We start from the raw sequence: 14,655 nt of genomic DNA, 5'->3' as shown, positions 1-14,655 counted from the left end.
CCAGGAAGTTTTAACATTAAACAGAGAGAGCATAGCTTTATTGTTTTATTCCTCGAATTTTCTGTTTGTTCACATGATGCAACGTGATGGCCGACATATCCTCTTGGTAACAAATGTACGACATGAACACTATTTTCCTGTACATGTCAATAGGAACTTTCCATTCACGCCTACTCTAACAGATGTGCGAGCTTTACTTCCTGTTTAGTCAACATGGCCCGAGAAGGGTGGTTGGTTTTATGGCGGTTGTGTCTGGTTGTTGGATATACCACACACTGGGTAAGTAGTAACGATGCACGGGACGAGTTACTCTTGCAAGAAGAGTTACTAATACCTAATGGTATCGAAATCCAAATAAGGAAGCATTTAACTACAGCTGGGGTAACATTTAAAACATCTAATCATTTGTATTTTATAACACGCTTGATATATCATATAATATTTAGTATAGGCGTGGCTTGCTGCACTGGATGTTCTGGCAGGTTACCTTATTGAGGCCCTGTTAACGTGCAGCAATTGCAAGTTCGTAAATAGGATGATGTCGGCCTTGAAAAGGCTACATTTTCACTATCTTAGATTCACAAATGTGGTACGTTTGTATTTTAACTAAATTAATACATGGGGCCATTCGTTTCAAGTATGGCACAACAAAACTATACATTTTGTGGAATGTCACAATGTTAAAAGAAGCATGTAGCTGCATGTAAGCATGTATGTATTGTTTTGCTCCTCTTGTTCTGAGAAAATTAATGGAGTGGGGTGAAATTCATGTAAAGGTTATGAAACGACTTCTTTCACCTAAACACCCTTTTAGTCTCCAACAGTTTTCTTGATTAACAAAAGGCGGACAATTTTAAGTAGAAATTAGGGGGAGGACCAAGCAGTGCAATTGCTGTTTTCTTCACTGAAATTTGAACGGGGTGATTGTGGGGTACGTGTATTTGCTAAAGCTTCTGTTTTAGTGGAGGTATTACAAAATATGTATATTATTTATGATCAGTCACGTTGTCCTGAATGATAGCAATGATTAGTCCAGCTCTTGTGATATTGGTGGACAGTGTGATCGCGTATGGGATGTAGTGAGACACGTATGTCTCTGATCTGACGGGACTGCAACACTAATTTTACAAGTGCACATGTACCAGGGTCCAGGATAAAGGATAAAATTGAGCACAAATATCTAAATGTTATGTTTAAATTGATAAATTATGTTTTATGATTTCAGTATTACATCGACATTATTACTCCAACATAAGCTAAAATATATTATTTTGAATCAATTTAGAGACACATTGACAAATTGACACACGCCATCATTCAAATACACACTCACATGAAAGGTTATAGAGAAACGCTATATACGTCAAACATTTGTATGTTTGTTGTGAATGATCTATATCAGGCAGTCAAAGGGACTGAGTCATGCCTCATCAGTAATCAAGTCATAAACTGCATGATCATCTGGATACATTCAAAAGTATAACCATCTAACACCAAGGACGGTGGGGTCTCGGTAGCCTAGTGGTTAAAGTGTTCGCTTGTCACACCGAAGACCCGGGTTCGATTCCCGACATAGGTACAATATGTAAAGCCAATTGCTGGTGTTCCCCAACCATGATATTGCCGGAATATTTCTAAAAGCGGTGTAAAACCACACTCACTCACTCACTTACTCACTTACACTATGGTCTTGACAGTACCACGGGCATCTTGAAAGTATCAATGATCAATGTGATCAATGATCATAGTCTGCAATGCTTCTCTTTGTTGACTTGGAAGATACTTTAGCTGCTTCTCCAAGTCAGACCATAACTTCTTGACCATCATTTTCTTCGAATGACTGGCTGCAAAGCACTCCAGCTCCTTCAGGGAATTAGCGTGATCTCCTGCCTCAATCTGGTGTTCTGATATCATACACTACATCATTGACCTGAACTGTGTGAGACCCAAACTGCTTGGATGGGCAGATAGAGTAACACTTGGTCATTGCCTTTGAAATGTAGAGCACGAGCCTTCTTGTCAAAGTGAGTCTTTATGCTGACCAGTAAACAAGAGTTGCTTAGGGAAATTGGTAGCTTGCCAGAGCCTATACTTTATCTTAGCCACATAGCCAAACAAAGTCTTGGGCGTATTATCGTCTAACCAGTTGACCAGCTGGTCCGGAATCTCATATCTGGCAAAGTGTACCTATAGCTTCTTGGTAGCTGTAGTAGACTTGGTGTCTGTCAGGTAGTCCACTTCCTAGAAGTCGTTCTGGTACTTCAGTGGTCTGTATGGTCTCCTTCTGCTGGTCCGCCTGGTATTTTCAGCACAACTCGCAAGTACTGATATACTGTTTAATGTCGTCCGACTTGTGAGGCCAATACAACTCTTGCACGCTGTAAACCACCTTCAATACCTTGGAGAGAGGATGGGTCATGGTTTTCATTGTAGTTCGGCAAAGAGTATCTCTCCTCTGGAAACCCACTTAACAAAACTTATTTGAGTTTCGTCTTTTTAAGTCTCTTCATTGATCTGCTTGATCCTGTCTTCCGTTATCGGCAAAAACTTTGCCATGTTCACCTGTCTGAAAGGCTCTTCAATCTTTCGCTCTGTGCTTGGCAAATACAGTCTTGACAATGTGTCTGCGAAGACAACATCGGCACCTTTCTTGTACTTGACAGTGGCGTCATACTGCTGCATAGCCAGAATGATGGAGCACAATGTAAGGGTTTGCTGGTTATTGCCTCCAGTGATTTTGATCGTTTTTCAGTGTAACGTTCCGACCAAATGTGTATGTATGGAACTTTTGAAGTCTGAAAGAACAGACAGCATTTCCTTTTCAATATTAATCAGTACATAGTTGGACTTAGACGGTGTTAGGGCACAGCTAGCGTATGCAAGTTGGTTTTCTTGTTGTAACAGCACAGCACCTAGTCCAGAGGAACTAGCATCACATTGCAGTGTCAGTTCTACTTCTTCACTGTAGTATGCCAATTCTGGAGCTTCCCTAACCATTGTTTCCACTCCAGTGAAGGGTTTCTCGTGTGCCTCCATCCATGTCCAGTCCACGTCAGTATGTGTTAATTGTCTGCACAACTTCAGTTTCTCCTTCTTCAACTTGATACCAAGTTTCTGACAACGCTGCATAAGGCATTCAAGATTCTTATCATGGTCAACCGTGTCATCCACAATAAATTTGACACCTGGTAGTCCTTCCAAAGCTTGGTTTGAGGGTTTCGGGAAGATTTCTGGGGATCGTCCGAATGGTAGTCTAGTCCATCTGTACCGTCCAAACGGAGTTCTAACAGTACACAGCAAACTGGATTCGTGATCAAGTTCAAGATGCCAAAATTTAGCAGACAAGTCACTTGTACAAAAGACCTTCGCAATTGTCAGATCAGGCAACACTTCCTCGATCGTAGGCAGCATATAATGCTCACAATGAAGTGCCTCATTTAAGCACTTGGAGTAAATACAAATTCTAAATCCCCTGATTTCTTGGGTGCTATCACTAATGAGCTGACCAAATCTGTTGGTTCATCCACAGGTACCAAGACACCAAGTTTCACAAGACGATTAAGTGATTAATAAGAATTCTGTGAAAGTTGTTATTATTTGTTATTATTTATTTAACAGAAATGACCTCAATTAAGTTTTTGCTTTTATTGAGTTACAAATGTAAAAACGGGTGTAGATCCGCTCCGCAGAAGTCAGTTCCTAAATTACTGATGTAACTTTCAGGATTTAGTTGGTAATATTGCCTTGGTAACGTTAACCTGTTAACTGTATTGCGTGACTGAAAGTATCGACCTATAACATATCAATCATTCGCCCCTTTACTTATATTGTAAATTTGCTGTTTTTCTGTGTACAGTATACAGTTGGTATTAAATGGTTTGTAAATTAATTACGCAATTATCATTCATAAATAAGAAACAAGAGCAAAACACGTAAAGTGAGGTAAAGTTGATTGGCGCAGAAGGTCAATTTCTTACTCATTCTATCTCGGGTACCAATGCATACACAACTCTTGCTCCATAATGACAGGATTTCGAGGTTGCATGTGTATTAAAACATATATATAATTATATGGGTTTTTAAAAAGTACCAGTAGACAGACAAGAATAACCACAGCTCCAACATTAATTTGTCATCCACTTCGACAGTTTTTAAGATAATCTGTTTACTTGTAAGCCTGATATGGTGCATTTTATTCTGGAGGTTTTCATGTTTTTCCACACTATGCGTGACCATGTTGTTCATCTTTGTGAGTATCAATAGTCTAGATATACTTAGTGAAACACATATTCTGTTTTTCTTCTGTATTGTCGTGTTTTAATTGCTCGAACACATTTTAGACACTTGTATGATTGACTATTGCACTGTTCAGAAAATATATTTATAAACTAGGTTTTCCTAATTAAATATTAATCTTTAATTAAGATGTCGCCAAATAAAAGGTGTCGGACAAAACTGCGATATATTTTCTGATTTCAGACTTTCTGTATGGTCTAAATATTCGTTCAAGTGTTGTTACAGTTGTTGTATGCAATAGTAATCTACATCTTGAAACCTTGGTCGGCAGATCTGCCGAATGATCCGAGCAATGTATTTTATTGTGTTATTAGAATCATAATGAAAACAATCACAATAATTAACACTATTTAGTTAGCAAACGCTCATTTTATTCAAAAGGTGTGGGTGTGTGTAAATTTTATTTACGAATGTTGTTTCTCAATCGTTTAGGAGACCCACACATGAAATGTGTTAACATCCAGCTTACACATGCATGTTAGTCGTGGGGACAATGTATGAATAGCATCCCCACATGGCATGAACTCAACAAGAGCCAAGACACTCAGGTCGCGAATTCTATGTGTTAGACGTCAAGATCTGAGCTTGAGACATTTCAAGAAGAGGAAAAAAGTTATAAACGTTGAAGATCCTATCACATTTTAAACACATTTTCACAAGGTTTTGTTTTGTTTTTGCTTCGGACAGAAAGTAGCGCTACGTCGTCTATAACAAAGGTAATGGGTTTCATTTACCTATGTTTAACTGCTTTAACATATAACGATGAATACGTGATGTTGTCTGAACTCAATCTAACACATATGGAGGTGAAACATCATTTCCAGAAATTATACTTTGAACATTTATGCACATTCATTTAAAGAATTATCATTCTTACTCCATTGCGACCCCGGTCCCAAATTGATTCCCAGTACATCATCTTTGTTTTAAGAACGGGATAAAACGAGAATCGGGTGGTTATGAAGTGTGTTGCTCGTGCTATCAACAACTGATTGATCTGGTCTAGACTTTATTATTTTCAGATCACCGTAATATATAGCTTGAATATTTGTGACAGTCTAAAGCCACATGCTTATTTTTTGTGTTTTCTCCCCATTTGTTCATGTGTACCTTCAGACTGTGACAGTGGCATGTGAAAACCACACACCCAATCACAAATTTGATCATTTTCAACTCTTTCTGATGTGAATTACGTTATCGGTGCAACTCTCTCAGTTATCCAAAGGCAATATCTGGCCTAGGTGTGCAATTGACATTGACATAAGCACTATCACAGTCTGGACGACTAAACATTCATGATGTGTCGCAAACAGATACAATACCCTTAACTAGAAGACAAACCTATCTCCATAGACCATACGCCCATATCCCCATATCGACATGAGTGTATAGGGTATTGTTAGCCATATATAAACGATATGAAAAATGATAACAATAATCGTAAAGGTTTCTGATGCATGTTCAATTTGTATTGATATATCTTTGAATAGGTGCCATATATGCATGTACGCATTTTAAGTGAAATTCATACCAAAAGCGCTTTCAGTCTTGTCAACAAATCAGTTTAGTGTTAAAACTTCCTGGTTCACAAACATGGCGGGTGTGAGATGGCTGATACTTACTGCGGCTGTGTCAGGGTGGTGGATACAACTCATACTGGGTAGGTAATAACCACAGGTTTCTTTCTTGTGGGCAGTGAACATGATACTTTGTAAAATAATCCTTGGAAAATAATATTAATGTTTTTCAGATATCAACAACAAAAACTACGTTATTTACAGTAACGCTGGACAAACATGCATGCAAGGTTAACACAGCTTAGCTTACTAAAACGCATGTGCATGTAGTACTCATAGACACCTCGACAACATTGTGACGACATGCCCAATTCCCAACTTCTCTCACTCTCACTCTCTCCCTCACTCTCTCTCTCTCCTCTCCCTCTCTCTCTCGCTCTCTCTCTCTCTCTCGCTCTCTCTCTCGCTCTCTCTCTCTCTCTCTCTCTCAATATTAAGCAGCTGTGTGTTTGCGACTTGAACAATGATATGCATTGACGTTTTGTTAACCCGAAGTCCCGGGAGCTATCGCATGCACATCGAGCTCTCATTAGTTCGTGCAATAGAGAGTGTGGCCTTTAAACTGTGGCATTGAATCTGCCAGAAAGTAGAGCCACGGGTTCCATTTACCTACGTTTAACAGCTTTAACACATAACGATGAATACATTATGTAGTCTGAATTCGCCTCAATCAAACACATATGGTGAAACAATATTTCCAGAAATAACACTTCGAACTTATAAACACATTCATTCAAAGGATTATCATTCTTACTCCATTGCGACCCCGGGTCCAAACAGGTTCCCAGTACATCATGTTTGTTTTAAGAACAGAATAAAACGAGGCTCGGGATAACACAGGTAGCGAGTTGAAGAGTAAGGACAAAGTCAATTGAAAATCAAACAGCTCCCCTTTCAGCCTAGTCCACCCATCATTTGAGTGTTAAAACTTCCTGGTTCACAAACATGGCGGGTGTGAGGTGGCTGATACTTACTGCGGCTGTGTCAGGGTGGTGGATACAACTCATACTGGGTAGGTAATAACCACAGGTTTCTTTCTTGTGGGCAGTGAACATGATACTATGTAAAATGCTCCTTGGAACATATGCATTATACAGGTATATCAGTAACAAAAACAACGTTGTTTACAGTAAAGCTGGACAGCGTCTCTCATAAACATCCGAGGAATAAAACAATAAAGCTATGTGCTCTCTCTTTCTCTCTCTCTCTCTCTCTCTCTCTCTCTCTCTCTCTCACTCTCTCCCTCACTCTCACTCTCTCCCCCTCTCTCTCTCTCTCTCTCTCTCTCTCTCTCTCTGTCACACACACACACTTCTCTGAGAGAGAAGTGTTAAACTACAACAATTGTATTTTTACTAAGTATGCCCATACTGCTTTGAGTGTCATTCATTTGCTTGATAAAGGTGTTAGAATCTACACCGAAACGTTGCCCAATTGTAATAAAGACGTTGCTCATCCATAACATTTTTGTCTTAGTTATGCCCATACTGGATTTTGTCTTAATCTGTCTTAAGCTTATTTGCTCCTAAATTACTCCACAATGACTCTTTATCTATTTTATCAAAGTTATCTGGCTGTAGGGAGTATGTAACTGATCCATGCTTACATGTGTTTATGGGTAATGGGGCTTGTGGGGCATTGCAAGAACATAAACCTGATTGCAACCTCTGTTCTACCTTTGTTCAGGTACCAGCTGCCCGATAGGAAAGTTCGGAGAAACCTGCAGCTACTCCTGTCACTGTACTCCGCACTGTAACCCGACAACCGGAGTCTGCAGCGGTGCATGTGATCGAGGCTGGTTTAGTGGGAATGGGCAAACCTGTCAGAAAGGTGGGTTTTCCTGTCACAAGATTAGATTTGAAAGGAGATATGTAACGAACTGCTGGCGTTATAAGACGATCACCCCTTATGAATCGCTCCCGAATAATGAAGAATCCAATCAACAGATAATAAAGAATATTACACTCATTCTCGTTAGATACCATTTTTACGAAACGAGGGGACTTTCTATGGTATCTGACCGAGCTAAAGCGAGGTCAGAGGCCATAGAAAGTTCACGAGTTTCGTAAAAATGGTATCTAACGAGAATGAGTGTGGTATTTTATTTATTACTCACCAATACATTAACTAATGAAATGTCACGGACATTCTATAAATCAATGAAGATTACCTTCGAGATTTTGATGTATGAATTGACAGTAAATGTGAGCAGTAGAAATTATAGAACACCGACTAATGCCAAATCGTTCAAATATAACGTTTGTCGGTTAGAAAATGCATGAGGATCCTAAGGAAACAAAAAGCAGGGGATAAAATACAATTAATAATATTATGGAGGTATCATGTTTCGTGTGACATGTCGTTATAAATTATTGTGATATAAACGCACCAGAACAGACATGAACAGAAATAAAAGTGACACAACCCTTTCCATATTCATATAATTAAAGCGACAAAACCCTTTCCATATCCAATAGAAATATCTGTATAAAGAGTCGATTTACGATTCCGAATATATCATGAACATGTGTTTATGAATCACTATCAAATAGTAATGATACCAGGTTTTCGCGAAAAGGTGAGCGTATCCTGCCCCACCGGTGGCATCCGTCACAAACACATGCATTTGCAAGTCAATTGTTCACCTGAATTTTTTTTAGGAAATTGCATCGGACATAATTTCATCAATGATGCGTCATAATGGAAACAAATGAACAATACCATAATGAACATACTGGTGAAGATGAATGATTCGCGGTAGGACAATTTCATACTCGTCTGCCTAGAAAAAGGGACGTGAAAAAAATGAAACACTTGACAAACATTACAACAGCTAACAATGTCACTTGATAATGAAATTAATGAAGACGTAAGAATGGACTTAGTACATGAAATTGAACTGATTGATGGAGAACTTAAAGAAATAAATCGGGCTAAAACAAATGGAGTGTTAATGAGATCAAAAGCTTTATGGGTGGAAATGGGAAAACCATCTAAATATTTCTTGAACCTGGAAACAAGTAATTTTACAAACAATTAAAACATACATGCACGTTGAAACTGTTCGTGGCAATATAATAACGAAGCAACACGAGATTAGGAATGAAGTGAGATCATTCTACAGAAAACTCTTTCAAACAATCTAAACAATCAATACTGAACAACAAATGTTCCTGTGACACTGAATAAGATTTAATGTAAAGACTACTGTAAGTGTTCAAATTGTTTTATTTGCCATGCTGACTTCAGAAAATGCGTGATTTCATAAAAAAGCATGATCATGCCAAAATGTCACTTTACAAATCAATAGCGTGGGTGTCCACCTCTGGTTGCGATGCAAGCAACACATCTTCGTCTCATGGAATGGACCAGGCGTCGCACAAATTCCTGTGGGATATCTGTCCATATCTGCTGGAGCATGTTTCGACGTTCCTTGAGTGTCTGTGGAACACGTGGTTGACGTCGAAAGCGCCGATCCATCTCATCCAACATGTGCTCGATTGGTGAGAGATCAGGGGAGTTAGTCGGCCAGGGGATGACGTTCACGTTGTTTTGTTGAAGAGAATCCTGAACAAGTCGAGCAATATGAGGCCGGGCGTTGTCATGTTGAAAGTTAATGCCTGGGCCATCACGACGCAAAAACGGTAGATTAACAGGGTCGATGATCTCGTGGCGGTAGCGCTGTCCATTGACATTTCCCTCACTATGAAACAAGTACTCTGTCTTGCTGTTTTCCCACCCATTCCCTAACGCTGCCGCCCCCAAACCGATCTTCTTCCATGACACATTGATTGATCGGTACACTCGAATCCGTCCATCACTGTGGCTGAGGTGAAAACGAGACTCGTCAGTGAATAGAACTTGTCCCCACTGCAAGGCCGTCCAGCGTAAACGCTGTCTGCACCACTGTAGACGTGCTTGACGGTGGTTTCCTGTCAAAATGGGACGTCTGGTGGGTCTTCTAGCGACAATCCCTGCACATCTGAGGCGGCAATGTACGGTTTGTGAAGATATTCGTCGAAGGCCAGGGATGCTTCTTGCAGTCACTACTGCTGGCTGGAATCGATTTCGTATGTGTGATGTTCGACTCCAGTTGCCTTGTCGATTATAGGTTACGCGTGGCCTGCCACTCCGAGGATGGTCTCTGACTGCATTCGCCTGTTGCCAACGTTGCCATAAACACCAAATGGTGTTTCTGTGGACGTTAACTTGTCTTGCAACATCACGTTGACTCGATCCTGCTTCAAGCACACCAATGGCTCCTAGACGCTATTTTTTGGACAAGCGTGGCATTTCGTAATGTTGAATAATTGCGTAATTTTGTTGTTTTTCTGAGTGGTTGTTGTCAGCACGATGCTAAACAATGCATATGGAATCCCGTTAACGCACATGTTTTTATACCCATTCTTGGGTAGTGAAATGCATGGGGCTTGCATAAAAGTCAACTTTTCATGGAATGCACGCTTTTCTGTAGCAGTTGCGCTTTTGTGATTCCGTACATGAACTGCAATATTGAAAACCAAACTTTACTTGTTTGAAAAATACACTAAAATATTGGCGTCACAGGAACTTTTGTTGTTGAGTATGACTTCATATCCCTAAACTTTCTGATAATACAGATAATAAATTAGAAGGGGAACTCAGTTATGACGAAGTACTACTTGCTGTAAAAATGTGAAAAGTCCTGGCCCCAGTGGTTTTACAGCAGAATGTATTAAGTTTTTTTGGTTAGACCTCGTAAAGTTGAATGCAGCCTTTAGACAGGGTTCACTATCAGTCTCACGTCTCGGAAACAAGGACTTATAACTTGCATTCTAAAGGGAAATAAACCAAAACAGCTTCTTACAAATTGGAGGCCGATATCACAACGTTCAATCTTCTATTATTTAGGATAAATAACTATATCCAAAAAATTAAATCAGTACTTGACATCATTGCTAATGAAGATAAAAAAATGTTATATAACTGGACTTGTCTATGACTTGATGGAACATACAGAGAGACACCAGGATTGATGTTCCTTATCGACTTCGAAAAGGCATCTGATATTGTCGAATGGGAAATGGCTTCGGCCCTGAATTCTTTAGTGTTTCCAGAAGTTGTCGTCAGAGTGACCTCTTATACCCATACTTGTTCATACTTCGTGTCGAAATATTACAACTGCAAATGCACGGTAGGTAGGACAACTGGACGAAGAATGTTATCCATGTAACGCTGAGCTGTCAAGTTTCCGTCAACGATGACCAGCGGTGTCCTCTCCTGCCCACAGATCCCTCCCTACACCATGACACTCCCTCCACCATATGGTACGACCTCCTGCACGCAACACGCCGCCGTTCGTTCACCCCTACGGCGGTAAACACATTGTCTTCCATCAGCCCTAAACATACAGAATCGACTTTTGTCAGTGAAGACAACCCTCTGCCAGTCACGTCGTTGCCAACGTCTAAGGTCCGGGCCCATCTCAATCGCTAACGACGATGTTGCGCTGTCAATAGCTGTCCTCTGTATGGTCTAAAAGCCCTGATTCAATGAGCCCTGAGTCTCCTGGCCACTATCTGTCGACTAACCCTGTGATCTAAGCCATTTGTCGCCGATGACGTCACTGCCAGGAAGCGATTTCGGAGGTGCAAGGTACGCAATACCCAAGGCTCGTTCACATTGTTTGACTTTGAGTCGTGGCATTTCTTTTGTGTTTTTTTATCACTGTGGATGTCTGACTTGCCGGTGCAATCGTTTTATACCCTTACCCGCACGTGCATTTGCAGTTGTCCGTGGTGTTTTTCACTTTTTCGCGTGTAATGTCGCAAACATGTAACAGACGATTAACATTTTCTGTATACGCTATTGTTGTATTTAGGTTATGTGTTTTAGATAGACTTCATCGAAAAAAAATATTATGCTTTGTCTGAAAATCATATTTTCAGTTGGTAAAGTTTCTTTTGGACGTCAGTTTAGTTAGTCCTAAGAAGACAAGCATAACCCTCGGGAAAATTATAAAATGTAATCAGCCTTTTCTATATACTTTTATCTCAATTTGGACAAAGAAAAGAATTCTTAATCTGCAACAAGTGTGTTATTCAAAGCATGTTAACACCCAGTCATATCAGAAACAATACTAGGCGTGTGTTAGACACTGACGCCTGACGCTTGAGTTCCTGACATCGGCTATAACTGATGGTGCTGTTTCTCCTTATAGTTGTTGATGTTTCCATCATCATTCCCATCTGTAATCCTATTGGACACCCTCCAAGGTCTTTAGGATCGATCTCCTGGCCAAGTCAAACCAAAAGACGGCGGCATTGTATCTGAGTGGGATAGCACGCACTCACACCCAAACACACCCAAACACACACACACACACACACACACACACACACACACACACACACACACACACACACACACACACACACACACACACACACACACACACACACATAAACACATAAACACACACACACACACACACACAATCACATTGTTGTCAATTTGTATAGCTCTTACTTTTCGAGACTGCCTTCATAGATTGATTCAATGCAAAAGATAAGGCAGTTAATGAAACATCTCTATCTGTAGTAACATATGCATGTCCATGTCAGACCATAATAAAATGAAATAACGGAGCTCCATAGGGAAGTACCGATCAGCACAATGGCTGTATCCTGAACAAAACAAAACTAATCTATGTTTTAAATCGATGCAAGCGAGAGGTTCATAAAACCCCTAAAACCTGAAATGCCACAAATGCCATACAAGGCTGTGAAATGTCACACACTATAATTTCAAAAGCAGGACCACGTTTGTATTTGATGACACAGCTTATACTCTATCGTTTGCTAAATTTACATTTAAAATGTATAAACATATTTGTTTTGAATCATTGCGTGATCTTGTCCTTTATGTATTCAGAAGATGCGAGGTGTGTACAAGCCGCCGGGTATAACTTGAGCCAATTGGCTGTCGCAGTGGTTCTTGCATTCGTGGCTGGTGCTGTAGTAGATGCCATCGTCAGTGCTGTTATCTGGAGGAGAAGGAACAGGTAAATGAGTCACAATATATAGTTGCAAGATATATATTTAAAAAAAATCAAAATGCATTGTGTTTTTTGGGGTCCAAAAAATAGGATCATATCTAATAACAACATCATATTGGATAATGCGTCTATGTCTTTCATATACTTTACACCAAGCTTCGAATGTGTTCACATTCCAGATGCCTACACAAGACATCTGAATCGCGCCCAACCACTGTATCACTCGTTCCAACTGAACCACCGCAGGCCAGTGATGACGTTGGACCAGAAACTAGGCCATACGGCAGTCTCAATGCCGTCTCATATGACGCCAAGATGAAAGGAGAGCCTTACTGCACCGTTAAATCTGGCCAAACAAATGCAAAAACTGATGCCACTGTTCTGACGTCATGTGTCGTGTCCGACTCTATCGCAGCAGGGACTTATGAAACCCTTGACAACACGTCACGGGGAACGGATGGTGAATACAGTGAGATCGGGAAGGTTAAGTGACTCTCTATTGACAAACTTTCTGTTTAAATAAAATGATATATTGGTACTTGAAGGTATATTCGCAAAAGGTGCCCTTTAGCTCTAAGATTTATTTCTATGTTTGTGGGTTTAAAATTGTAATAAATAAATTAATTATTTACGTATTTCTGTAGCCTGATGTCTATTGACGCACAGACACTACACAGACACAGTTACAATGTGAATTGTGTAAGTTCAATGAGAGCTATGTTGTAACCCAATGTCCCCTGATGTGAACTGATAATATTAATACTTAAGACCTAACGTAAATGTATTTATATTTTGCTAAATGTAAGTTATAGGTGGCGTTTATCTTATAATTATAGTTTTGACTGTGCATGCATGAAGACCTTGTCATTATGGCGTCACCACCTTTGTATGTGGACGGTGAACTGAAATACATGGACAGGACAAAGTTATATGATCTGTTAACTTGTAAATAATTGTAATAGACGATTCACTTGATGCATTACGATTATGTATTATTATTATATTGATGATATATGAAAATAATCTTCAAAAAAGTAAAAACATTTACATGTTTTCATCAGGCATATAAAATTCACATGCTATGCTAACAGGAAAATAGTCTACGTCGTACTGACACAAATCGTATTTTATCAAAAATACCACCTTTCACATGTTGTAAACCTATAGCTAGGTAAACCCAGAGTAGTAGTATGTGTAATGGGTTATTGCATCCGTAGCCTCAGGCCACGCTTGTTATCTCTATGCCCCAGGAGCCTTTAGTGTCATTAATATTGTTTGACTATGATAGTCACATGTTTGTTATTGCTTTAATGTCACGCTTTGTTTTCTGTATATGAGTATATGTTTATGTGCATAAACAATGTCAATAAGAAAACGTGTGACGACTGTTGTCAGTCTGGAATTATTTACTCAAATTCTAAAATATATCCCTTACAGGTTGGATTACTTAACGTAGATAACTTAAACACTTATTTGATTTATTGCTTTTTGATTAGTATACATCTTTGCAATTATTTTGTAATTATATACGATCACTGGCGCTTCATCAATAAACGGAATCAAATCTCACGGTTCCTTCTTTTTAAAAGGTCCAAAAAGTAAACATTAGCCTCTACCTTTACGAAGCCATGAAAAACATCAAGGAAGTCACGATTTCGCTATCTGTTGAACGTTTTTAAGTAAACCAATCTATATATTCACTGCAATACACCAGGAAGTGGGGCGTTTCCTTAAGCTGTTCATCTC

At 39.5% G+C, this 14,655-nt stretch overlaps 1 protein-coding gene across 2 annotated transcripts; it reads left to right on the top strand.

Annotated features, from left to right (window-relative positions):
* Positions 1 to 236: 236 nt before the first annotated feature.
* LOC139450506 (uncharacterized) lies at positions 237 to 14,441 on the top strand. Of its 2 annotated transcripts, none has more exons than XM_071232236.1 (4): positions 237 to 279; positions 7,560 to 7,703; positions 12,786 to 12,915; positions 13,089 to 14,441. In XM_071232236.1, the coding sequence occupies exons 1-4, from the start codon at positions 240 to 242 to the stop codon at positions 13,399 to 13,401; spliced, it is 627 nt and encodes a 208-aa protein (XP_071088337.1). In that variant the 5' UTR covers positions 237 to 239; the 3' UTR covers positions 13,402 to 14,441. The 2 variants fall into 2 exon arrangements, with proteins under 2 accessions (XP_071088337.1, XP_071088336.1); XM_071232235.1 differs by lacking the exon at positions 237 to 279 and adding an exon at positions 6,818 to 6,885.
* Positions 14,442 to 14,655: the final 214 nt, after the last annotated feature.

The sequence above is a fragment of the Haliotis cracherodii genome, unplaced genomic scaffold (assembly GCF_022045235.1).
Source record: "Haliotis cracherodii isolate W230 unplaced genomic scaffold, xgHalCrac1.p SCAF_8, whole genome shotgun sequence".
Taxonomy (NCBI): Eukaryota; Metazoa; Mollusca; class Gastropoda; order Lepetellida; family Haliotidae; genus Haliotis; species Haliotis cracherodii.
The sequence above is the reverse complement of the archived record's forward strand: the minus strand, read 5'-3'. Positions and strand labels throughout refer to the sequence as shown.